This window comes from Streptopelia decaocto (genome assembly GCF_964273445.1).
Source record: "Streptopelia decaocto genome assembly, chromosome: 1".
Classification (NCBI taxonomy): Eukaryota; Metazoa; Chordata; class Aves; order Columbiformes; family Columbidae; genus Streptopelia; species Streptopelia decaocto.
In genome coordinates this window covers 39,574,715-39,600,012 of record NC_138663.1, presented here as the reverse complement: position 1 = coordinate 39,600,012, position 25,298 = coordinate 39,574,715, and the positions used below count along the sequence as shown (strand labels likewise).

Below are 25,298 nucleotides of genomic sequence, written 5' to 3'. Positions count from 1 at the left end.
ACTGATTCTTTGTGTAAGAAAGGTATGCCTGTGGATGGCCTTTTACCAAAGGCAAAAATGGAAAATACTGTGAGCTTTAGATATGTGGTGTCTGCAGTGGCATGAGAATGGACTGCGTGGCCCAAAAAATGCTTTCCAGTGCTGAGTGTCTGCTACAAGCTCATCTGCAGATGAAGTAGCTTTTTGGGCTTTTGAGGAATTCAGATGACTGCTCACCGATGGCCTGAACTAGCCTGAGGTAAAAGCTGTTGAGGGACACTAGGAGATTTAGAACCCATTCCCATGAGACCCATGAAGGCCAGGTGCTGTAGTGCAGAAAATGGAAGATCCGATTGTTCTGTTTTGTTTTCCTGTCTTAATTTTGCGTTGTTCCCTGCAGTAGCCAGGGGTGCAAATATGAGACATACTAGGACCAGGTAGAAGGAGGTCTTGATAGCTCAGCAGTTGTCGTATAAATAGCTGGATGTGGTGTCCGTGTGTTCAACAGCAGTAAAGCAGGATCTTCAGTAGTTCACAAGGGAAAGAAAACGCTGAAAATACTAATTTCGAATTTGCACTGAATGTCCAAGCAAAGTGAGGCTGTATGGAGGGTGCTCTCTCTGCATAAACTCGGTTTCATGTCTTGGATTCTAAACGTATGAACTGTGTTTTTCTTTCTGCCTCCCTTCCCCAGATTCCTTCAAGATGACAAGCAGTCCAGAGAAGACTGGTAGGCACTCTGTAGAAGAATGTAAGATAAAAATAGGTTCACAAAGATGTGCAGCCAGCAAGTGGATGTGTCACAGAAGCTAAGGCTTTAATTAAAAGTATCCATTGCTGACCTCTTCATCTTGTTTCTATTACGGACAAGTTTGTTGGTTTAGGGTTTTTTGATCAATTTGTCAGATAACACTAAAAAGGAGTTTTTCCTTAACCATTCAGAAATACTTCCTTGAAGTCATCAGGACTCTTCTCATTTTCTAAGTTTGATCTTACTAATTTCAATCACATGCCCCACGAGCATTTTTTTTTACACTTCCCTTGTTGTTTAGGGATTCATGCTCATTGCAGGTCATCATTCCACAGGCAACATTTGCTGTCTATATTGTACTCTCCAGCCAAGATACAGCAGACATTTCCTTTAGAAAAGAAGTAAGTAAAGAATGTGGCACAAGGAAAATTATATTTAACTTTGACTTATGCTCCAAGTCCTTAAATACTGTGAAGAATCTTGTATTTTTAACCTTACTGGGAGGGAAGGGGTGTCATATTTAGAAAACAGTTCCCAGCTCACACATCTATATAATTTGTTTCATTTTGGAAACAAAAGCAGATGAAAATCTGAGTCTCTGAAGATTTAAATCTTGTCAATCTGAAAGAAAGCTAAATTGTTTTCATGGGTCAGCAGACAGGCTGTTCTCACAATTCATCCATTCATTTACTGCCAAAGCGATGTGCTACTTCAGTTCCAAGTTTAAACAACTGGTAGTGATAACTTGTTGTCAGGGATCATGTTAGTATGTCAAGCCTTGTGTAGAACACGGGGAAGTGTGTAATCTAAACTGGGACAGGTGAGCCAGTGCTTGACAGGCTGCAAATAAGGATAATCAAGCCAGTGAAAACAATGGGGATTGCCGTTTCCAAAACAAATATCCTAATTTGATATTTTGTCAGCTAGACAGGTAGTGACATTTTCCAAAATGTTCCATTCTAAGCATTTACTTAGCAGTAAATGGGAATGGCAGATGCCTGGCATTTAAGCTTTGGCTGTTTAATTCTGAGCCTCTGATTGAATTCCTGTTTTGAAATCTTGGGAGCTGAATGACCTGGATGATGGACTAATGCAAAGCATTACCTCTGTACTTCGATACAGTGCAGCAAATTACTTTGAAATGTCTAATTCATTTGGGTTCTAGACATATTTTTGTTAGTATTTTAGCAGAAAGGAAAAGATGGTTATTTGTCATACAAAGAAAGGCAAAGTTCTAAGCATAGAGAACAAACGAAGTAAAGCAGAAGAAAAAAGCAAGAGAAGGGTATTTGGGCAAAGTAGCATGGAAAAAAGTATGAACGGTGGAAGGAATGGTAGTAGTAAATGTACACAGAGGCTGCGTGGAATAGGAGGCTGGGAGACAGAGGCCAGTGAGAACATTCAAAGTTGGTAATGATAGTAATTTATTTATCTACAAATGGTTTGGAAATAAATTGAATTATATTGTTCTTAAATCAAAGTTAAGAACAATGTGTGTATTGTTATACACTTTGTGGGTTTTTTCCTGTACTGTACATTGAAGAAAGGGAAAAGAAATAAGTGATCAGTCATAATGTCTGCCTGTGCTGCTAAAATCTAAAGTCCTGGAAAACAAGCTGGCAGGAGAGCAAGTTATTCTCCTTAAAATCTGAAATTAGTTATATCAAGCATTTTCTTTTGTATTTACTTGTATTGCAGAGGACTTTTACTTCTCTCAGCATAAGACACAATTTACTCAGCTTGCATCTTGCTGATTTCTACTATTTTTGTAATTAAAGTTTGTGCTGTCACATCTGTCAACAAGTAGAGACAACAACTTCTGTTTCTCTTGACAAAGATAAATTGAGTTTGGTGTATTTTTTTCTTTTAATGTACACTATTAGAGCAACCATGCCAGGCTCAAGATCACTTTTATTCTTTGGAATCCATGTCTTTGCTTATATTTAAATATCATAAAAGTGATACTGCCACACTGCCAGCACATCAGTTTGTCTCACTACCTCAAGGGTCTTGCCATTACAGAGTGTTAGAAGATGACCCCTCACCAGTGCTGCTTTGTCACTGTGGAGTGGCAAGGGGAAAAATATTTCACTGTGCAATTATGCAGGAAGTGGATATTTGGGAGAGTTTAGTTTGCTTATAAAACTGGCTTAGAGAAACAACAGTAACCATGAGATGTTAGTGCCATTTATTACCCAGATCTGTGTGTTGAAACACATATGAGTGTGTTGTGCTTCATTTATTTTGTTAAAGCAATTTATGGAGTCAATAAATCTTGAAGGGAAGGAATCTTCCACACTTGCTTCTGTTAGAGACAGCTGACTTGGCTGGGCATTTATGGAACAGTTCCATCAGTTACTTTTTACCATATAAGGTCATTACCCTGGTGTCATAGTTATTTTGCAAGCCTATAATGGCCTTCTATCACCCTGAAATATTTCCTGCCATTTCAGCAGGAGAGGATGCTTTTATTCCTTTTCCCATGACTGCTATGTGGTGCTGCTAACACTAGTGGCTGCTGCATTTTGTTCTAGAAACAGCTACATTTCACTTGTGTATGGGCAAGAGTTTTTAAAGAGAATACAGGAAAATTATGACATTAATCCTACCAGCATGGTAAAATACTCAAAATTTTTTTTTCCTTTAATTTTACTTGAAGGAACTGAAACATGGACAAGCTTCTTGCAAGTACAAGCTTCATCAAACAAGCAAAGTTTTCCAAGTCCAAACGGGTAAAATATAAAACACTGACTTTTCCAGGTATAGAATGGGGAAGAAATGGTAAAATATTGTTTATTTTATGAACACTTTGCAGACTCATTGTTCTGAAGGCCTTTGCTATGCTGTAATATGTGCTTCCCATACCAGAAGCAGGAGAGTGTGTGTACATATATGTGTATATATTTGTCACCCCTAGACAGCTGGAACCCATCAGAGCTGCTTGTGTATCCTCTTGTGTGAGTCTAATTAGTGCAAATACTTCCTTAGGTAAGGTAGCGGATTCAGTGACACGTGGTAGGCAAGGGGAATCAGACTGCTAATGTTTAATATTTAAGACCTCCAGACTCAAGATGCAAAGCTTGAAAAGGATAAGAATGAACGTGTTTGGAAGCAGTCTCAACATATCCTTAAAACTAGAAGACTAAAAATAGCACCTCATCCTAGAGAGGTGATGCAGTGTTTGGAAAAGGATGGAAGATGATGTGAAACATTGAGTGAATTTTTCTCTCTCCCACTGCCATGGCTGATCTTCTTGGCATCCATGTATGCCCTGCAATACAGAAAAGATTTTTAAGGGCAGTTGCTCTTGGAAAGGGAGTGTGTAAGTAGGACTGCTTTGCACTTCTTAATGTTTTTGTCGGTTTTTCTCCAGATTCTGTCTCTTAAGCCAGTAAGGTCCCTTCCCCATCCCCCATTAAAACCTCTTGTCTTCCTGAGAAGAATGGGTGAGAGGACTTTGATCTTTTCTCTGGAATCAGGTCCTCTAAGAGAGTTTAAGCAACTTCTGTTGTGTTAAACTATTGACAAGTACAGCTTCCAAACCTTAGTGCTTTGTATATATTCTTAATCTCATAATTATGACAGTTCTGAAGTCTATATCAATGTGTGCTCCTCAACAGGCTTCCTTTAGTAGTTGCTGTTTAGGAGCTTTAATATAGTGTTCATGACAAACCATATACTGCATACTTATTCTGGCTGTGCCTGGAGTTTCCTTCCCTGTATTTTTTTTTCCCTATTAAATATACGTTCATTCCTCCTGAAGCAACACCCAGAAAAGTCCTCCACCCAGATAGTTCAGACTCTTGAGCTGATTCACTGATGCTTTTAGTTTAGAGAGAGTTCCTTCAAAGACACTCAGTCACTCCTTACAAATGCCTGGGATGAAAGATGGTTGTTAGTCTCCTCAGCTTCTTATTGCAGTTTGCTTTTGCTGCGTTAGCACTGTGACAGCTGGGGGTGGGGAACAGTGGCTGGTCAGTTAGGGACATCTCATGGCTGCAGTTACTGAATACTATTTTGAAATCAAAGATTTGAGTGTTACGTGGTTTTCTACTCGTCTCATACTCATCACCCTAAGAACAGAGGCCATGTGTGAAATTTGGTCTCAGAAACTGATCTATTCCTCTGTCTTGGATTGCCTGGCCGTTAAAATAGGAACTACTGCCTTAATAATCCAGTGGGAAAATAACAGTGGGGACAAACCACAGACAAAACAGGACGACTGCAGTAGGAAGTACTGGGATATATTGAACCCAGTGGGAATTGTGCACCTGTACTGAGTTTCAGATACACTGGTATGTCACTTTTAATCACTGATTCGGCCAAAAAAGGTTGAGGAGGAGACATTAAAAGATTTCTTCAGATATGGACAGAGGAAATGTTTAAGCAATAGACACACTGCCAGTAAGGCTGGTAAAGAAACCAGGATAATCCAAGGAAAGGGGAACAAAGGATAAAACAATAATAATCAGGTTAATGAATCTCTGAAGTTTAAAGCTGCAAGGTTTAAGAAAATTATTAGCCAGACCATTACTGATAATATAGGCTCTATGTGTAGCAAAATCAAGCAAACACAGTATTTTAAAGTTAATTACAACTCCTGAGAGCTCTAAAAATTATCCTAAAGTGAAAATAACTCTATGATTATGCAGTTGGTGCCTATCCAAGTTTTACGGTTTGGAAAAGAAACTGCTCATGATCTCTTCTGGCCACTAGCCTGGCAAACAAACAGAATACAAATGGAGTAAGATTGTTTTGTTTTGTTTTTCTGTGGTTTATATACAAACTCACTTGCAGAAGCAATAGGCAAAGCCAAGAGTAGAAAAACAGCCTAAAGAAGAGCATGTTCATTTCTGCAGCATGGCTGGTTTAAAAGAAAAGTTGCTACCAACTGAGCTAGAAAGCCTTAACTTTTCCAAACTCATAAGGTACATGGAAATGCTGTGAAAATTATTAATTTTTCAAGTAGGGGTTCTTCAAAGTTTGAGGTTTTTTTAAGGCAGAAATGTCTCGAATACCAGTGCTGAACCTCTTCCAAGTGTAAATTTAAAAATGTTTTTCTTGTAAAATGCTGTTCTTTGATGTGACCAGTGAATTCTGGTGACCTAGAAATTAAAAATTTTCTACTAGCTGCACTTTACATATACTCTTCTTTCTGAAGCATGCCAATGAAAATGTTGTCCTGAGTATAAAACAGAGCAGAGTACTTGAAGTCATTATTCAACCTGCTTGACAACAGACGCACTCAGCTTCTGTGAGCTGGAATGTATTAGAGGGGGAGGAAAAAAAAGAAAAACAAATTCCATTAATTATCCTTTTTTAGCTGCAACACTGAAAACTCTGCTTTCCTATGTTCTGTGGGTAAAGCGGCTTTGCTTTGTGTCTGTTTCAGATTAATTTTCAGTGCTGGTGTGTGAATAAATTAGAAAGCATTGACTCTTTCGGACATAACAGTTAAGACAATATTTGCAGTACTTCTGGCTTGTTTGTAGTAGGAGTCAGAATTTCTTTGATGTGAAGAATACACAGACAGTCCTGTGTTCTGCAGCACAGCAGATCCATCCATGAGCAATTTTCTTGTTTTAACACCCTTTCTGGTAAGTTATTGTGGTTAAATCAAGTTTTCTGCCTCGGTTTGCTTCTAAATCAATAATCCCCATTGCTTTTTTCTCTTTTCCTGTCTCATGCACGAATGTGTACAGCTGCTGCCATGCAATTTCTACCTCCTGTTTTTGCATTCAGTCCCAGAGAAATCCCTCTGGCTCCAGGAATGGTGGGAGTCCATTGGTGTTGGAGGTGATCTGACACCTTCCCGAGGCAGTCCTTAGTCTTTCCCTGTCTCTCTGCTTTATCCCCCAGCTGCCTGTACCCATCTTCTTTACTGTTCAGATGAGCCCGGAGTGAATACACATAAGAGAAATGAAAATCCATTTAGATCAGGGAGAGCATAACACCCTGCTGGCTCAGACCAAAGCTCTGGCCAACTCTGAGAGTTGCAAGAGGAGAAAGCAGAGGGAATATATGAGCCTGGCCTTGCTCCTATTCCACTCAGGCCTAGCCCTAGTGCCTGACCAGCCACATCCTTAATGATTAACTCAAGGTAAATTAGAAGTGGCAAAATCTGTGTCTTTTTAATGCAGGATCACTCCCAACAGCAAAGTATTGAGTATTTTGTCAAGGCCTTGCCTAAGGATCTCGAGACTGGGACATAGACATCACTCAGTCTCACAGTACCATCTATATTCCTTCCAGTAATTCCATTTTTAAAACGTAGCCCTCTTGTTACTCCAGTCTGAACTATGAAGCTTGGCTGGTCTGATGTTTTGCCAGTCGTATCCTGAGACTCACTGTACACCTACAGCTTTTCTAACCAAAGAAAAGGAAAACATAGGCAAGGCTGTTTCCTTTATGTCAAACTGAGAGTCTGCTCCCATACATGCAGACAGTTTCAGGCATATTCACAAGATGGACACAGCATTCAAAGAAGTGTGCCAGAGACACTGTGGATAAATGAGGGATTTGGAGCAGAAGTGGCAGAAAGATAAGCAAGAATTCCTTAAGTACAAATTCATCCTCCTGCGTTCCGATAACCTGAGTCCGATCCTGCTGTTCTTTTCTTTTGCTAGAGGCATAACCCATTAGCTAGCAGTGGCTTTCAGAAGAGCTTTCAGGCGTGGAGAAAGAGGAGTGAGCTGCGATGTGTGTGTGCATTTAGTACAAATTCCATGGGGCACATAAAAGCAGCACGGCCTTTCCCTGAGACTGATGAAGGCAGAATCTGCTTTCTTGGTACTTGCTCATAGAAGGGTTTTAGTCAGATTTTGTTTTGGAAGCAGTGATCATTAATTCTGATGTGACTAAGGGAGTAGCTGAAGTGAGACGTCAATGGAACGTTATCACTATCTGTGGGTTTGGGTAATTTGGGGGAGGTAATAGCTAACATAACTTCCAAAGCAGTGCTGGACTTCTACTCTGTATATTGCTTTGGTGCAGGAGACGTAAGAAAGTTTTTACCTTGTTAATACTTGTACTTGGATTGCCATGTGAAATGCATCCCTATGGAAACCAGAAGGCACCATTCTTCCAAAACAGTTCAGACATGAATGTACACTCATATCCCAGGCTGAATCTTCATGCGTTATATTCTGGAAGGCCAAATATCAGATTATTCTGCCCTGATTAAGAACAGGCAAACTGCCGACTCCAAAGTTCAGAGAAGGCATTAGTTTGTATATTTTACACTAGTCCATTTGATCCACATAAATCTGAATCAAATCCAACCAACCAAAAAAAACCCTACATGATTTCCCTGCTGCAACCACAGATAAAAATGGTTTGTGAGGATAAAAAAATCAGCTGGATACTTAGTATTTTATGACAGTGGTTTGACTTGGTTCTTATATTTTCTGAACTGGTGTAAGATCTCAAATGAGAGGAAATGCAGATCACAGTGGTGTGTCTCATTGCCAGCACCTCACCCGCAGGCAGAGGCGCACTGGTCAGCAGCAAAACCTGTGAGAGGGCAGGAGCAGACTCCAGGATGCCTCAACTCACTTGGCTGGTGTGTAATACGATGGGGTATGTTGGGTTATTTGCACAACACCAGCTGCAAGCTGCATGCACATTTTGAAGATGTAGAATGTATTTTATCACCCAAAGTGGCACTTTGGGGTGGGAAATTATCTTCAGGTTCTGTGTATTCATTGACCCCTCTGAGAACTACTTTATGAACTAGAAGACTAATGGAGGGAAGGTTGTCTACAGCAGCATTAGCCACTGCAGAGCCATACAGCAGCACCACAAGGATCACTCTCTGCACGTGCATTCTGTTCTGGAATAAAAGCATACTTAGTGAAGGAATTCATCTTTAAAGAACTGTCTGCCTAAGTGCTCTTCTGGAACAGCTCTCGCGGAATAATGCAGTTTTCAAAAGCAGTGCCAGCCAGTTTCTCTGTATAGACAAAGCCTTGGGCACCTAGAGTTAGGCTTTAGGTACTTACCTAAATGGCTTGATGTCTTGAATAGGGACCTGTGAGCCCTCCTGCAGTGTGCTGCTGGTGCTTAGGGGCTCTTGGTTTTGTTGGGTGGTTTCCCAACTTAGCACCCATGTGCATTCTCAGCCTCCCGTGGGCGAGTTTTCACAAGCACTTTGGAAGACGCTGAGATGCTGTTCCCATCCCCACAGCCATTTGAAACGCGGTCACCCAGCAGGGCCCCACTGCCAAGAGGCAGCCAGGGGGGCACCCACATCCCCTTTATTTAATATACAGGCCTGTACCAACTGTGCTACTGGAGGAGAGCTAAAATGGGTGGTTGCTTTCCAAATACTCCCTCCAAGAACACTGGAGACTTGTAGAAGTGTTCGTATCCTAAAAAGCACCTTTTCCATCCTTTTAAAATGGCAGATTAAGTCATGTGTATGACTCAGCCTCATTTTCTTGTCCTGTGACTTCAGGCAAGTCGCTTCTCATCCAGATTTTGGAAGCAGATGTGCTCTGACAGGTTTTGGCCATCCCGTCCAAAAACGCTGCGTGCCTTGTTTAGGAAGACACGTGTGTGGCACCCCAAAAAAATAAGGCTGAGCCCTGTTGAACTGAACACCCTCCAAAACACCACCTCTCTGTGTTTTTAATTAAGCCAGCTGTAAAATAAGGGTAATAACACTCCTTAGAGGTGGCAAATATAGTGGTTGATAAATCTGAGAAGATAAAAGGATTGAGGACGATAATTCAACTGTGAGGGAAAGGGGGTGCCCCCGTTCCTCCCTGCGGCGGCAGCGCGGGCGGGCGGGCAGCAACGGCCGCCTTGTTTTGGCGGGAGGGCAGCGCCCCCCCTCACCCCCCCCCCGGCTCCCTGGTGCGGCGGGAAAGGCGCCGGGTCTGTTTCCTCAGCGGGAGGCGGCCGGGCGGGCACCGCAGCCGGGCTGGTGTGGCGAGCTCAGATCCTCACACGCTGGCGTGCTGTAACCCCTGACAGCCCCGCGCTCCCGGAGGTGCCAGGGGATGAGCTGCGTTTCTTTTCCTAAGAAAGCGTTTTAATTATTGTTGTGATTTTGACAGGGAGTTTTTTGGTGCTCCACCGCGTGTGCGTGTGTGCGAAATTCTGCAGCGCCTCACCCTTTGGGAACAGAAATTCCCATCTTCTGAAAAGGCAGCTGGCAAGGAAAAGCCAAATAAATCTATGTGCTGATACACGATTAGTCATTTACTGTGAAATTACACCACCTCGGGGCAGGCCAGGTTGCCTCCTGCCCTAATGCGGGGCGCAGACTCGGCTCAGTCAAGCCAGCTGCCATGTTTCTGTCAGTTAAAACCCGCTTGTTAAACCCTGTCACAATAGCCAGTGTCTGTTGGCAGGAGCGCAGCACACAGACCTGGCTCACCTACCCTAACAAGTGGCTCCCAGGGCGGTAACGGCAGGGCCAGGGAACCCGAGATGACACAAAAGTGTTTGGGTTTCCTCACAAAGATCTTGTTTCTTCGTGGATTTGCTGTGTTGTCTCAGACTTTCACCCTTTTATCTGGTTCATTGCAGGCACTGGTGGCTCGAATCCTCTGGGTCTCCGGCGCTCCAACACACCGGTAGCAGGAAGACTCTCCACTAAGCCAGAGGATTTTTTTCAACCCTAAAGCTTTTAGTAGGGTGTGTTACGATTTCTCAGTTTTACCTCCTAGCCCATGGGAAGGCACAGGTCTGGGTCTGCCTCATTTTTCTGCTGTGAGATGCCAGTTGCCTAAGGATGGAGAGTAGGAGAGCAATCCCAAAACCTGTTCAGCTGTGCTTGGAGTGCAGGATTATGTGCATTTCAGGAGGATATTTTTAATGGAGTAGGGGATCATGATACAATTGTAATGCCTTTTGCATTACAGAATCACTGAATGGTTAGAAGGGACCTCTGGAGATCATATAGTCCAACCCATCTGCTAAAGCAGGTTCACCCAGATCAGATCGCACAGGAATGTGTCCAGGTGGGTTTTGAATGTCTCCAGAGCAGGAGACTCCACAGCCTCTCTGGGCAGCCTGTTCCAGCGCTCTGGCACCCTCAAAGTTTTTCCTCATATTCAGATGGAACCTCCTGTGCTTCAGTCTGTGCCTGTTGCCCCTCATCCTATCATTGGCCACCACTGAAAGGAGTCTGGTCCCATCCTCTTGACACCCACCCTTGAGATATTTATAAACATTGATGAGATCCCCTCTCAGCCTTTTCTTCTCTGGGCTGAAGAGACCCAGCTGTCTCCGTTTCTTTTCGTAAGAAAGGTGCTCTAGGCCCCTAATCAGCATTGCTTTTCTTCATTCAGTATTTGAAGTGAAGGGTTTTTTTTAAATCTCTTCAAGTATTTTTTAATTAATATTTTACTGTAATTATTTTTCTGATTGATATAAAGCATGATGTGAAGGCATAGTTTCTCATTCCATAACTGCCAGGGTTTTGAAATAGAAATGAAATATATGCTGGCACTATCAGAAACAACTGACTTTATAGGAGTATTTCCATTAAATGCTAACAGAAGTGACTGGATCGTATTTACTTTATAGGAGTATTTCCACTAAATGCTAACAGAAGTGACTGCATCGTATTTTCACTCCAAAAGTACTGCAAGTTAACAGTGAAAAAACATGAAATAAGCTCTCTTTGTGTCTTTGCATAATAAAAGCCTCAGATTTTCATCACCCTTCTTTTATTCTTTTCATGCAAGCATACTTCTTACAGGTGTTACTTGCACATTTTCAGCATTTATTAGGTATTCTGGACTCCAGCACGAACTTGAAAACAAATACAGCTTTACAGTCTGGTCTCAAGGTATGTGACTAGGGAGTTGCAGCCTGCTCATAGCACCATTCTTTGGGATTTCTGTCACTCAAAGATGGGGAAGCTGAGATGTTGCCTTTCCATTACCCATTCTGTCTGCAACTTTGCTGACTTTTGTTATAAAAATACAGACTGCCTTTCACTTTCTTACCAAATTCCACTAATGAGAAAATTAAAATGTTCCCACTTCCAAACCCACACTTTGACCCAAGATTCTTCCAAGGGAATGAGACCTCTTTTCCTAGTACCTGTTAAACCCTTTCTAGCCAAACTGGTTTGTCCAAGAATAATGCAACAGATTTTCTCCTTTTGGTCTGGTAGGTCTGATAACAAAAAGTTGGAAGCGGAATCTAAGCTTAAATGCATATGTAATGGCATACTGAGAAGGTTCTGTAGTTCAAGGACTTCTTAAAAGTCCTTTTACAGTCATTTATTCATTTATTGCCACCCCAATACTATCTTTGTTTGCATTTCCCAGTAGTGATCAATACTTTATTGCCTGCTCTTTCACGATGAAGGCCATGGATGATCAAGTAGTCCAAGAAGAACCAGGATACCAAGATGATGAGGTAAACTTATGGTTCTTTGTAAAATACGTGCAGCAAATGCTGTTTGAAGGTATTTTGATAGTATTATGAAATCCAAGAAGAGACAGGAGGTCCCCAATGATGATCAGGGAGTTCAGTGCATTTAAAATTTTGTCCCAGTCTAATACCAAGAAAATCTCATTCTCCTAATGCCTGTACAACCTTGCTCTTCAAGTACTCTTCATTAACCTTTCAAAAGCTATGCTCAGTTTTCAATGAGATTATCATTATTTCTTTATATTTTACACTTCTACATTAAATGCAAGGGAACTATTGATTAATTTTATGCTTCCAATTAATGGTCATCAGCTTGAAAAGGCTGAGGAACTGTGGCAGAAAGAATCAAGATTATGATTATCATAACACAAGTTTTATTAGCACAGTATAGGATTGCTTGCCTGTGAATATACAGTTTATGAAGAAAGTGACAGGAAATGTGTAGGCCTTCTTGGCTTCCTGTGGCTTTGCTTATTTGGGTAGTCCGACAAGTTATGGATTATTAGGGAAAATAATTTAAATGTTTATGAATTTGAAACAGACACATAATGAGGCGGATATAATTAGAAGAAAAAGCAAAAACCTTTTTTTTTCTGCTATTTTTTTAGGAATCTTTTTTTCAGGATATTGACCTGCTGCAGAAGCATGGAATTGTAAGTATTACCAATGGCTTAACCACAAATAATTGTCTACATAAAGCTAGTGTAAGGTTACTTCTCCAAAAGCGTATGCACATTGATACAAATAACTGAAATTCCTCCGTGCAATAAATTCTACATCAGTCATGTAAAGACAAATTTTGCCTGTGGTGATAAGACAGGTTTTCAGAAAATCTCATTCCCACCAGATTCCTAAATAAAGTGGCAATACATTCAAAGTATTTAGCACCCAGCACTCTTGAAAAACCAGCTAGTTGCTAATTTATTTGAAAACTGTGTGATAGATTCCTTCCTGTTCCTGCCAATCTTTGTAATTACTCCTGCATTTTTGGTGCCTGTGAAATTACACTGTGACAATTGTTGCTATATTATTGTCAGCACGCTGGTGAAGGGGGGAAAGTGGGAGTGAAGAAAATATTAGTAGCTAGAGAAAAAAAGTGGTTAGTTTTCTTAATCAAATATGAATTCCTATAATTGTTATTATTATCACATAAACATCGCCTATTTATTTGAATTACTATTATTATATGTTTATCCAGGAAATTGGCTCATGGGTTGGAAATCTATTACATCCAGTGTCATAGAAGCATAATAAAAAGTTAGGTTTGCCTGAAGTATTGTAAGATTTAACTTTAATATAAATGACTACAGACAGATATGGATGGGAAGATACAGACACAACAAGATGGTGTTAGTCAGCCCTATAGTTACTGGGCTCAGCATGTCAACGGTGTAATTGTTGTCAACTTTTTTTATTGGCAATTCACTGATGGTTTTAAAGAGAGTTACGAAGATGGATAATGAGGTTGGGAACTCTAACTATGGGGCGACACATGAATAATACACAAATTCCTGTGTTAAAAATTCAACAAGTTGACCAAAGAGGCTGACCAGGCTGACCTCCTGAGCTGGAAAGGAGCTGTATTAGCCTGTCAATATTAAATGAGGCATGGTATGCAGAGAATGATACTAAGGTATGAAACATCTTGAAAATAAAGAATAATGACTTGGGCTGTTCTTCTAGCTTAATAAGAGTTTCTTTCCTTTTTCTTCTTCCTTCCAAGTGGTTATTCCTACACCCCAGGGGAAGTTTTTGTTCTCAGCTGTGCCGGTTAAAATGTTTGCATGAACATATGATGACCCATATCTGTTAAATTCATTTGCTTAAACAAATATTTTTTGTGGGTTTAGAATTTTTTTCCCTAGGAGAGAAAAATATTTACTAGATCTGATAGTGTGGCCACAAAGAGAGTCAGATTAGCACAACCCAGGCTGTGGTTTGATGTTCAAAAGGTAGGAATTGAGGTGCTGTGACCCCGCAGCCTTTGCTGAGTATTCCTGCCTGTGGAGCATGCTATCTCTTCTTCTGGCAATCTGCTTTTGCAGCCACCCTGTGAAGTGGATTAGTTAATCAATTAGTCCGAATATGATTGCAACAAATGTGGTTTAGGGTTTTTTTGCTTTGTAAATTCTCAGTCTGCTTTCTTTTCCACCTCAGCGGCCCACAACTGGGACAGGGCTGCAGCATGAGTCAGAGGATCAGGACGAAGGTGCTGGTGTAAGGGGGCAGGTGTGTCAGTATGTTACCCAGGAGTACAGCTGAACAATGTGTAGCATTGAACTATAGACTAAGGAGGAGAATATCCTAAAACCTTGGTGGGTACATAAGCTGTTGGTGAAAGGTATATCTGTGAGAGAAAGAACAAGAACTATAACCAGGCCTACCACACAGAGACTTGTAATGCAGAACTGCCTTAAGTTTGATGTGACAAGAAAGACAGAAGAAATGCAAAAGCAGGGTAATGCATTTAAAATTTTGGTCCAGAAAAATAATCTTTGCAGCAGTAGTGTGTTGTCTTAATAGAAAAACACAGTAAAAAAAAAGCTCAATCCTTTTTATATGGTTATGATATTCTTTTGGGTGTCAGAGCAATTTTTATTCGTGACCGATTTTACCTCATCCGTCTCTATTGATGTAATAATCAAAAAACACATCACAGGATGAGAAGTAAGCTTTCCAATGAACATGACTAATTTCTAACACAGCCTTGCTCCAATCTTATGTCTTATGCACCCACACACTCTAGATGAATAGATGATACATCTAGTTCATAGTTTTTTTCAAGGAAAAAAACTTGGCTGGAATTGGTAAATTGAAGTATTATCCCAAAGCTTTCACATGGTATATTTTCTTGTGAGTAATCTGTTGCTTGCCTTTAAGTTTCCAGTGATGTCAGAATCATCAAATGAGGTGAGAAGAGGCAAATGTGTCCACAGAGCCCTGATTGAAGTCATGCTGTACCCAATTTATGAAAAAAACAGTAAATTAATTCCAGCCCAAAGAGTTGGTCAAATCTGGAAGATACGTGTGTTTTAAACTGGACACACTGTGAGCAAGCAGAAACAGCACAGCTGTTAGAGTCAGCTCCCAATTATCCATGATCAGATTATCTGTGCTAAGGGACCAAGGAGGGCTTCAGTGCTGTGTGGTTTACTAGGCCGGGCTCCACAGTATCTGAAATAATCTGTACTGTTTCTTTACTACCAGCTTGGATCTACAAACATTGACACTAAGCAGGGACAAGTAAATACAACTGGACCCAAGACACCTTCCTCTCAAAAGCACCAGGATCCAGTCTCTGCACCATGGTCCCTCACACCAATGTTAACTCAAATTTTCTGTTGTTGGTGTCACAAACTACATAACAAAGAGTTTACTGTACATCTGCTTGTTTCTTGGCGAAAATACACATGCATATGAATGTATAATAAAATATGTTTCAAACGTTTACTTCGCCTTCTAGTTGTTAACTGTCACAAGTTCTCACAGAAGAGATCTTTCTTCACAGAACGTAGCAGATATTAAAAAACTGAAGTCAGTTGGGATCTGCACGATCAAAGGAATCCAGATGACCACCAGACGGGCACTGTGCAATGTAAAAGGGCTTTCAGAAGCCAAAGTGGACAAGATTAAAGAAGCTGCAAACAAGCTTATTGTAAGTCAATCACTTTCCTGACAGTTTAAACTTATTCTGGCCTCTCCAAGATGCCATGCAACATTTTACAGATTTTTTTCACCACATCACCAAGATAATTTTGAAAATTATTCTGCTTATTACTCTAAAAGGATAGTACTTTATACTCTGCAACAACCAGACAAATGCTGTGGTGCCTTTCATACCCCACCTGTGTAAAAGTGGCTAGAGTGGAGAAAAATTATTTAGGTGGAATATTGCACTTTACCTTCAGATTAAAGCTAAAATCAACCTCTCATGTTCTCTTTGGCCTGCCGTAGGAACCAGGCTTCCTGACCGCCTTTGAGTACAGTGAAAAACGGAAGATGGTCTTTCACATTACTACTGGCAGCCAGGAATTTGAGTAAGTTCATGTCTACTTAAATACTTCCTTAGTCCAAATTGTTCCAATAATCATATTTATTGTCTTTAATGAGACACAAAAATATGAAGGAATAAATATCCAGCTATAACACAGCTTACCATGCATTTGGAACTAGTGCTGGCTCAAAGATACCTGCATCAGTAAGCAACAAAATCAACCCCCTTTTTTGAGAGGAAACTGGACTTTGTACAGTCAGCATAAATCAACAGAGTTTGCATCCAAAAATCCTGAATGTATCAGCATTTTTACACCTAGTCAAAACAACCTGCAGGTTTCAGTTCAAAATTATAAGTCTTCAGGATCTCCCTTGAGATATTTTTATGGACTGTTATATTTTCAATGGTATTTCCTCCTTCCTTCCTTCCTTCCTTCCTTCCTTCCTTCCTTCCTTCCTTCCTTCCTTCCTTCCTTCCTTCCTTCCTTCCTTCCTTCCTTCCTTCCTTCCTTCCTTCCTTCCTTCCTTCCTTCCTTCCTTCCTTCCTTCCTTCCTTCCTTCCTTCCTTCCTTCCTTCCTTCCTTCCTTCCTTCCTTCCTTCCTCCCTCCCTCCCTCCCTCCCTTCCTCCCTCCCTTCCTTCCTCCCTTCCTTCCTTCCTTCCATTCCTTCCTTCCCTTCCCCTTTCCTTTCCCCTTTCCTTTCCCCTTTCCTTTCCCCTTTCCTTTCCTTTTCCTTTCCTTTTCCCTTCCCTTTTCCCTTCCCTTTTCCCTTCCCTTTTCCCTTCCCTTCCTTTTCCCTTTTCCCTTCCCTTTCCCTTTCCCTTTCCCTGTCTCCCTCTCTTTCCCGCTTTCTCTCTTTTTCCTTCTTTCTCTCTTTTTCCCGATTTCTCTTTCTCTCTTGTAATAATTTCTATAGATCTTGCACACAGAAAGGAAGGTTAAGATACAGTTAATTCTTGATGAATCAGTGATCATTTAGTGCCCTGCACTTAATGCATCAAGTGAGGGGCTTTGGGGCAGGAATAACTTTTCTTAAAGTAGCAAAAACTTATCCTTTTTACTTTCCTCTTGTGATTTTGTGGGTTTAGCTATATCATAATCCTCTCCCTTTCTCCAGTAAACTTCTGGGTGGTGGTATTGAGAGCATGGCAATCACTGAGGCCTTTGGAGGTGAGACAATCACATTAAATGACTATTACTGAATAAAGAATTGCAACTTGATTTAGATTTAGATTTAAATCAAGATGGATAACTAAAATTATCATGTTGTAGTCATAAAGATGAATACCTGCATGAGCGTAAGAAGAATTCACTTCTCTTAATGTTTTCCCATTTTCCCCCTTCATTTACTTGCAGTCTAAGTTTGAGCTGAGTAATCATTAGACTTGGGGCATACAGGTTCAGTACAAAATTGCATTATTAATACTAACGTGTCACACAGGAATGATTTTGCTGATGTAATCTGTGTTCCTTTCCAGTAACAAAATTGCCACAAAATATATTTTATTTATGCACACTTAGGATACACTGCATTTCATATAAGACTTTGAAATCACAATTAAGCTACTGTTATGGTAAACCTGATCTGTTAGTGGTTAACACTTCAACAACAGCTCACAAAACACAGTACTCTTCCCTTTAGAAAAGGTATACTGGAGACTGACATGATTTGATATGAAATTAATAAATTCATATGCTTCTCCTTGATCATTTATTGAAAATAATACTGGGGCAGGTCAGTGGAACCAACCATTTCTTTCTTCCCCTTCCCTCAGTTCATACTTTTTCACAGGTGTCATGTGGTTTTATGTTCTAGTCAGAAAATAAATGACCTTAGCAGTCAAGCATGATCAAATGAAAGCCTTTTGGATTTTGCTTTTCATGTAGCACATTTCTACTTCACCGAATATGATTTATAAACTGCAGCTAAATTATTTTAAAAGGTAGAGATAGAGGTGAATTTTGTAAGAGTGTTTCTAACTGCAGTAACTCCTGAATCTGGAAAAACACAGAAAAATAAACCCTGACCTTTCTTTTCTTTATTTAACAGAGTTTCGGACAGGCAAAACCCAGATATCTCACACCCTTTGTGGTAGGTGCATGAACTTAAAACAGAGCTGTTTCTTCTCAGTGAATCCATTTGTTACAATTATATCAGAATTAAACACATAAGTGACAAGTCAGAATATTTTATCTGTAGAAATACAGTGAAACAGGCCTTGGTGATTCTTGCCTCCATAAACAGTGTTTGAATAGAGAAATCATAGAAATGATTAGGTTTTAATACTGCTCGCATCAACCTAAGTTTTGCCACAAGGAGAGAGAAGGTAACAGATTATCTTGGAGAAACCAGTGAAACACACTGTCTGGAAAAGCAGAGCACAAATATGGGTTACAGGTGGACAGGGCCATTGCTCAGAAAAGCGCAAAGGCAAGATTCTTTCTTAATGAGTCTTTTAATTTCCTGGTTTCAAGAGGTTTTGCTGAATGTGACTTTCTGAAGGGACACTAAAAGGATGTGACTGACTAACAGGAACTGGATAAACAGAGATTTTGGCAGTCACCGTATTTGGGCAGTGCCCAATACAGCAGGACTCTGATTTCCCAACCATATATCTCCATGTGTAAATAGTAGTAAATAATAACTAATGCAACTACTAATGCTGCTGGAATATAGTTACCAGACACTGGATAGGCAAACATTCCCTTAAATGAACCCTATATTATAAAGGGAATTATGGCACCTTCTGGAAAAATATGGCCTTTTCCGTTTAGTACAGTCGACTGGTCAGCAGAGTCATACCCTTTTGCATGCATGATTGCAACTGAACAAATTGAGTATTTTAGCTCTTTCATTCCTAAGAGACTAATCCCCCAATCAGTAACTATTTGCATACCAGGAAAAATTTATATCCAGAGAATTTTTGATCATATGAGTTACAGCTGAAAAAAAACCAACCCTACTAAAGCAGTACCATTAATTTGGCAGAGGATTAATATGATGCTTTGTGTGTAAGAATTTATCAATAATATCCTCACCTATTTTCAATACAAAATATACAGATTTAGTGATGGTACTGAGTAAGGCACAATTTTGACACCATTAGTTAAACCTGATCTGATCTCCAATCAAGAAAAGTGGCTTGAGTTTCTGATCAAGCTGTAGTAACCCTTGAGATACTCATGATTACCACATTGATTAAAACTGGTGGTTCTTTGTGATATGGAAAAGCAGTTGTATTTTATTAAAAAGTAATAATAGAGGGAGTAAGAAAATATTTTGCCCACTTTCTCGTTTTGATCTTCTATGACTCACTGTAGTGACAGCTCAGCTTCCAGGATCAAACGGCTACACAGGTGGAAAGATTATCTTCATTGATACTGAAAACACTTTGTATCTTTTGGACTCTTGAAAGCTACAGGTATGGTGAACTGGAAAGACAGTTCATTTTGTTATAAGCAAGTAGGAGGCTCCAGAGAGCTTCATACATGTAAAACATTATGACAGACACAGAAAGTCTGGAGAGCACAGTGTGTAGTGGCCCACAGGCAGTGACTTTTTTCTCTGTCATTTGATGTAATCCAACCTGGAAAAAAAGGGAGTTAGGATTTTATTTTAACATTTTGTTGTTGTGTTGTTTTGGTTTGGGTATTTTGAGATCTAATATACTTTATTGGTAATGATACAGGTGATAGAAGCTTTTCCATTTGCTTCAAGAAAAATTCATCTAAGTACTAAACACTATTTTTAACACTTTATATCTGTGGTAGACTGCGTATAAATAGGTTTTGCTCACAGCTAAATTGCTAGAGTGCAGAGATCCATCTGTCAGCCCCCCACCCGCCTCAAACCCTAAACACAAAACAATGATCATCACGAGCTCTAAACTATCTTTAGGGTATGTGGGACAGCATGAAGAGAAAAAGTCAGTCTTCTCTAGGATAAAAATAAATGCTCTTCTTTGTTTCGCCATAGTTCTATTTTGGAGTGGAGTTTTATTATTTTCAGAGCATGGTTTGTACAAAGAGAAATCCTTAACTTTCACTAATGTCAGCCGACCAGATCGTCTCCGTGACATCGCTGATCGCTTCAACGTTGACCACGACGCAGTACTTGACAACGTGCTGTATGCACGTGCATATACTAGTAAGACCATTATTGCAAGTGGCATGATATCTGTGTTTTTTTTCTCTAATAAAAGAAGTTGTGAGCTTATCTGGTTTTGATGTTGTACACTGAGCAGACAGTGTAAGTATTCCAGCTCTGCTGAACTACATAAACAATCAAGTTTTGCGGTTTGATGCAACATTAAGTGAACTTTGCCATGTATCTGATGAGCATCAGCATAGCATCTTAGTAAGAGAAGCACCAATTAATGTAGCCTGAATGTAAGCTAATTCTATAAATGCTGTTGAGAAATTCTCACTCTGTCACAAGATACTGCATTAAAACTTCAAGGAAGTTTTAAATGGGACTTTTATTTTGAGAGTACAGTATGAACATGAATAATATGATTAATACAATTTCTGTGCACAATTCAACATTAAATTCAAATGTTTATAATGCTTTTCAGTTCTTAACACAACAAAAAAATTGTCTTCATGCATAGGTTTGTTGTGCAGCTTTTCACAAAGAAGTTGTGTTAGCTGAGTGAGTGGAAACTGGAACCTGCAGAAGCACAAGCACTGCTGGTTATTGTAGGGGTAGCTTGTTGTTGGACACTGGATCTAAAACTGCTGGAAATGAAAATACAAACAGTGCAATGTTTAAAGTGGGATTTTATATGTTAGGCTTCTGCTGCTGCAAAGCTCTTTCTGGTCCTAATTTATTTTGGCAACTGTACATCCCACCAGGTGAACACCAGATGGAATTGCTTGACTATGTAGCAGCCAAGTTCCATGAGGAAGCTGGTATCTTCAAGCTACTGGTACAAGACTAACTTTTTTTTTGTGTGCTTACCTCTTTCAGAATACGTTTTCCTATTTTCTTTCACTATATTTACTTACCTAGCATAATTACAATGCAGATCATTGACTCCATAATGGCACTTTTCCGTGTGGATTTCAGTGGTCGTGGAGAGTTGGCTGAACGACAACAGAAACTGGCTCAGATGCTGTCAAGGCTCCAAAAAATATCAGAAGGTAAGGGAGGCATTGCAAAATTTGGAAAACATGGACTAGAGTTACTGAAACAGTAGCTGTTGGTTGCATGACCACCTGGGAGTCCGAGAGTATTATCAATCAGGCATTGGCCCAGGAATCTTTCCTCACTTTACGTATTTGTCAGTTAACAAAAAGATCAAACTGATGTATTATTACAGGATGACACATTAAGGATTCTTTAGAACTATTCAACATTTAGAGTTTTCCTAGAAATACCATTAAGAGAAGTTCTAAATGAGAGAACAGATTGTAGAACTGGGCAAATATCCAGTAAGAGAAATTGTCTTCCCTAGATTTTGACAGTCTAAATAACCAAAAAACATGAAGAACAGAAAAAAAGGATGAAGGCACAGAGAGATAGGAAAGCCGTGCCCTAGTGCTTTGCAATGGTCTGAGGGATGATGACAGGATGAACAGGGTCCCTCCTCTTTGGAATGTCTCAGAAATATTGATGATCAATGAGAAAATGTTTTGTCATGCAGTAAATTAAGAAAATAAAAGAAAAAAGAGGTACAGAAAAAGGGAGGTAGAGGGGGCTGAGGGCAGGGAGCCAACAGAGATGGGAACTAAGAAAGACTTGTTCAGTGAAATTCTGAAAAGTGCACATTTTTCACATAAGTATTACAGTTGAACTCACACAGGAGCAAATTTAGGCTGTCTCCTGACTAACTCCAGCCATGAGACATAAAGAATATTTGCTTCTCTTTTATTTGAAATTTGAAGTGCTTCAGCAGCAGCAGCCTTGCTTTTACCATTGATGGGAGAATATTTTGGAACTCTAATTGGATATAGTCCACCTTCTTTGCATTGTATTGCAGAATATAATGTGGCTGTGTTTGTGACCAACCAGATGACTGCTGATCCAGGAGCCACTATGACGTAAGATACCTTTTAGCTTTCTCTTTATTTCAAGTTTCTTCTCTTTTGTATTACTGATGTAACAGAGATGAGAACTGAGATTGTGTGGAGAAAGAGGCACTGAAATGGAGGTTTGGATGGGTCATTGGTCTCTCCAGTATGATGGATCATTAATGGATGACACCTATATGTTTCAGTGTTTGTAATGAGTTTTTTTATATTTACCTGCTGCCTGGCATGATGGCTTCTTTCACTGTGACTTGAATGAAGCAAACAAGCCATAAAAAGCATTGAAAAATCACCCCATTTTCTTCTGGAGTAGCTTATCTATGAGTAGTTTGAGTTGTGTATTTCTTGAACCTCTTGAATTTAATGAAAGGAAAATTAAGACAGCACTGAGCATTTGAACATCCTGTCTTGAGGCAAGTGTGTTAAAGTCCCTTTTTGATATATTTACCTATTTATTATTCATCACTGTGTTCAATATGCTTCATCTGAAAATAAAACACAGTATTAACCTACGGAATTTGTGCAGTGTATCATCCACAGTTTTCTTGCTAATTTAGCTTTCAGGCGGACCCAAAAAAGCCTATTGGGGGCCACATCCTTGCTCATGCTTCAACTACCAGAATTAGTTTGAGGAAAGGGAGAGGGGAGCTGCGTATTGCGAAGATATACGACAGGTAAATCAGTTTTCCTTCACAGGAAAGAAGCTGTGATATGAGCAACCATCGAGCAGTGAAGTTCGTGGTACTGAAACTTAATGGCTTGACAGCCAATTCAAAGTTTCAAACTAACCACATTTCTGAATGGTAAATTGAGAGAAGATCTGAAAGGACAAATGAATTAATGGACTTAAAGTTAAGTTACATAATCTTTCATCATAAATCCTATTAGACGCGCATCTCTTAAAGAAGAGCATCACGTAGTTTGTTAAGACTGGTGGTCACTTGGCAAGAAAATTGCAGAGCTGTTAAATTACTAAATTTTGCTGACACAATTAGTATCAGTTTACCTAGAAAGTTGTGGCAGACTCAAGTAATTAAAAATAGTACTAGTGGAACTGCATGGAGAGACCAGTGTTTCTGGTCAGGAACTAAGAAACTGAAATGAGAATTTGCATGGATAGAATCTCTCCCTTTCCTGCACCTTCTCCATTCCCCTCCCTTGTGTTTGTCATCTTCCAAGAGGTGGATTTACATTTTCTGATCTTGATAATATTGTAACATTCTACAGTTTGCACATAAAGATACTGAAGTATTCCAGGTTGCTTACATTTACAACATTTTGAGGACTGCTTCTCAACTGCAATTAACATGGGCAAACCCACAAGTTCTTTGTTTCCTTTATTTTTTTCACAGCCCTGAGATGCCTGAAAACGAAGCCACGTTTGCAATAACTGCTGGAGGGATTGGGGATGCCAAAGAATAGGCAGAAAACCAATGTAAATGTACAGCTGAAAACCACCTGGGCAGCTGGGATGAAGATTTGTTTGTGCAAGGTCACTGACTGCCTGGCTGCATTTCTGCCTTTTGTGAAACATTTGAGATATTTCGGGAGTACATTGGGATGAACTTTGTACAGTTCAGTTATATTGATCTGAATAGAACTTGGTTCATTTAGGGTCTTAATTTTTCAATCGGACTTCCAGCAGACAAAGATTTAAGAAATAAGCTTGTGAATTGTTCAAATAATCCTTTTTGTGTATTTTGTGAAAATCAAAGCTGTCCTTCATATGCGGTTAATACACTCTTTTTTAGTTTCTTTCAAAGAGAAGGTCAATGTGGTAGAATTTAATAGTGAAAAATGGAACAGAAATGGAATAACCTCAGTTATAAAATTGACAGTGATGGGAAAAGACAGTGGCAGGAGGAACAGCCCAAGAACTGGATGGACTCTCATGTACCATAGATGGTATGAGTTATTTTAACAAATATGTTTTCAAGCATTTTTATTTTTACTAGCTAATTTTTGTACTTTTATTTAGCATTTTCTACTTTCTGAAGAGAATGTTTTAAAACTGTTCTTATTAAAGTCAAAAATAAAGATTATGAAATAGAACAGCACTCTGCTTGTGTTTGGCTGCTTTGAATCAAACCCTGCTCTCAATAATCTCACTGGTCTTTTAGGAGAGAAATAAACTGGGTGCAACCCAATATTTTAAAACCTTTTGTCTAGTTCTCGAAAGAAACATACTTCACATAATTGCTTTGTCAGCCTCCTAACAGGAGTAGGAATATTAAATATTATTATGAAAAAGCATAGGAAAACAAACCCAGTGGATAGAGAGGGTCTGGCCAGACAGCACAGGCATTGCTCCAAACTAGCCAGAGTTGTACATCATGGGGGATGGGGGAGAAGGTGAAGCCAGGAGTAAAGAAATTAGGGATTGGGGGACAAAACACCAGTTCAGTTCATGTTACCTCCAGTGCTGGTGGAATTGCTTTTTTTAAAAATAAACACAACAATTTATATATTGGACACTTTAAGGGAAGGCCTTACTTTGTCCTGTTGTATAAAAATGCTGATTAGTATGGGACTAACTTTTGCGTCTGGTTAGAGAGCTTGTCCTGATATTTTTTTCTTTTTGATTAATGCATGTTAGATAACACAAAGTAAAAAGACAGCAATGACCCTAAATTCATCCAAGAAAAACCTGACACTGTAGCCAGGTTTCACCTTGTTTGTCTTCCTTGAGTGGTTTCTTATATTTACTGTTTTTCTTGCGGTAAAGTGCTATTTTTCACAGTGAAGTCTAGAGGGACAAAGGCTGGGAGGTCGGCTGATCTGAGAGAGCCAGGAACAGATCAGCCATTGTTATTTCATGTAACATCTAGTTCTATGTGTTAACCAGTCTCTCGCACACCGGGCACTCATGTCTAACGGCCACATACCAAGTGTCACTGATCGTGTCACTTGGCTCCCTCCCACCTACTTAGAAACGCCCAAGTTTCTTCCAATATTTTAAGCACAAAGATTGCTTTTTTTTCTTTCTGACAAATCCCATACATACAGCAAGCAAAACTAGAATGGTAAACGATCGGTGTCTCATTTTGGGCTGTTATTTCTTTCAACGGTCTGAAAGTGAAGCAGCTGCTACAAGTATATGCACAGCACTAAGGAACTTACGGCCCATGCCACATAATTGCCTCATGGTTAT

General features: G+C 39.8%; 1 protein-coding gene across 1 annotated transcript; it reads left to right on the top strand.

Annotated features, from left to right (window-relative positions):
- Positions 1 to 12,052: 12,052 nt before the first annotated feature.
- DMC1 (DNA meiotic recombinase 1) lies at positions 12,053 to 23,569 on the top strand (the record flags this gene model as incomplete). Its single annotated transcript, XM_082053149.1, has 13 exons — positions 12,053 to 12,109; positions 12,733 to 12,777; positions 15,633 to 15,779; positions 16,079 to 16,161; positions 17,235 to 17,287; positions 18,168 to 18,209; positions 19,439 to 19,511; positions 20,173 to 20,264; positions 20,972 to 21,045; positions 21,145 to 21,259; positions 22,099 to 22,159; positions 22,705 to 22,821; positions 23,500 to 23,569. 13 exons carry the CDS (start codon positions 12,053 to 12,055, stop codon positions 23,567 to 23,569), a joined length of 1,029 nt encoding a protein of 342 aa, XP_081909275.1.
- Positions 23,570 to 25,298: the final 1,729 nt, after the last annotated feature.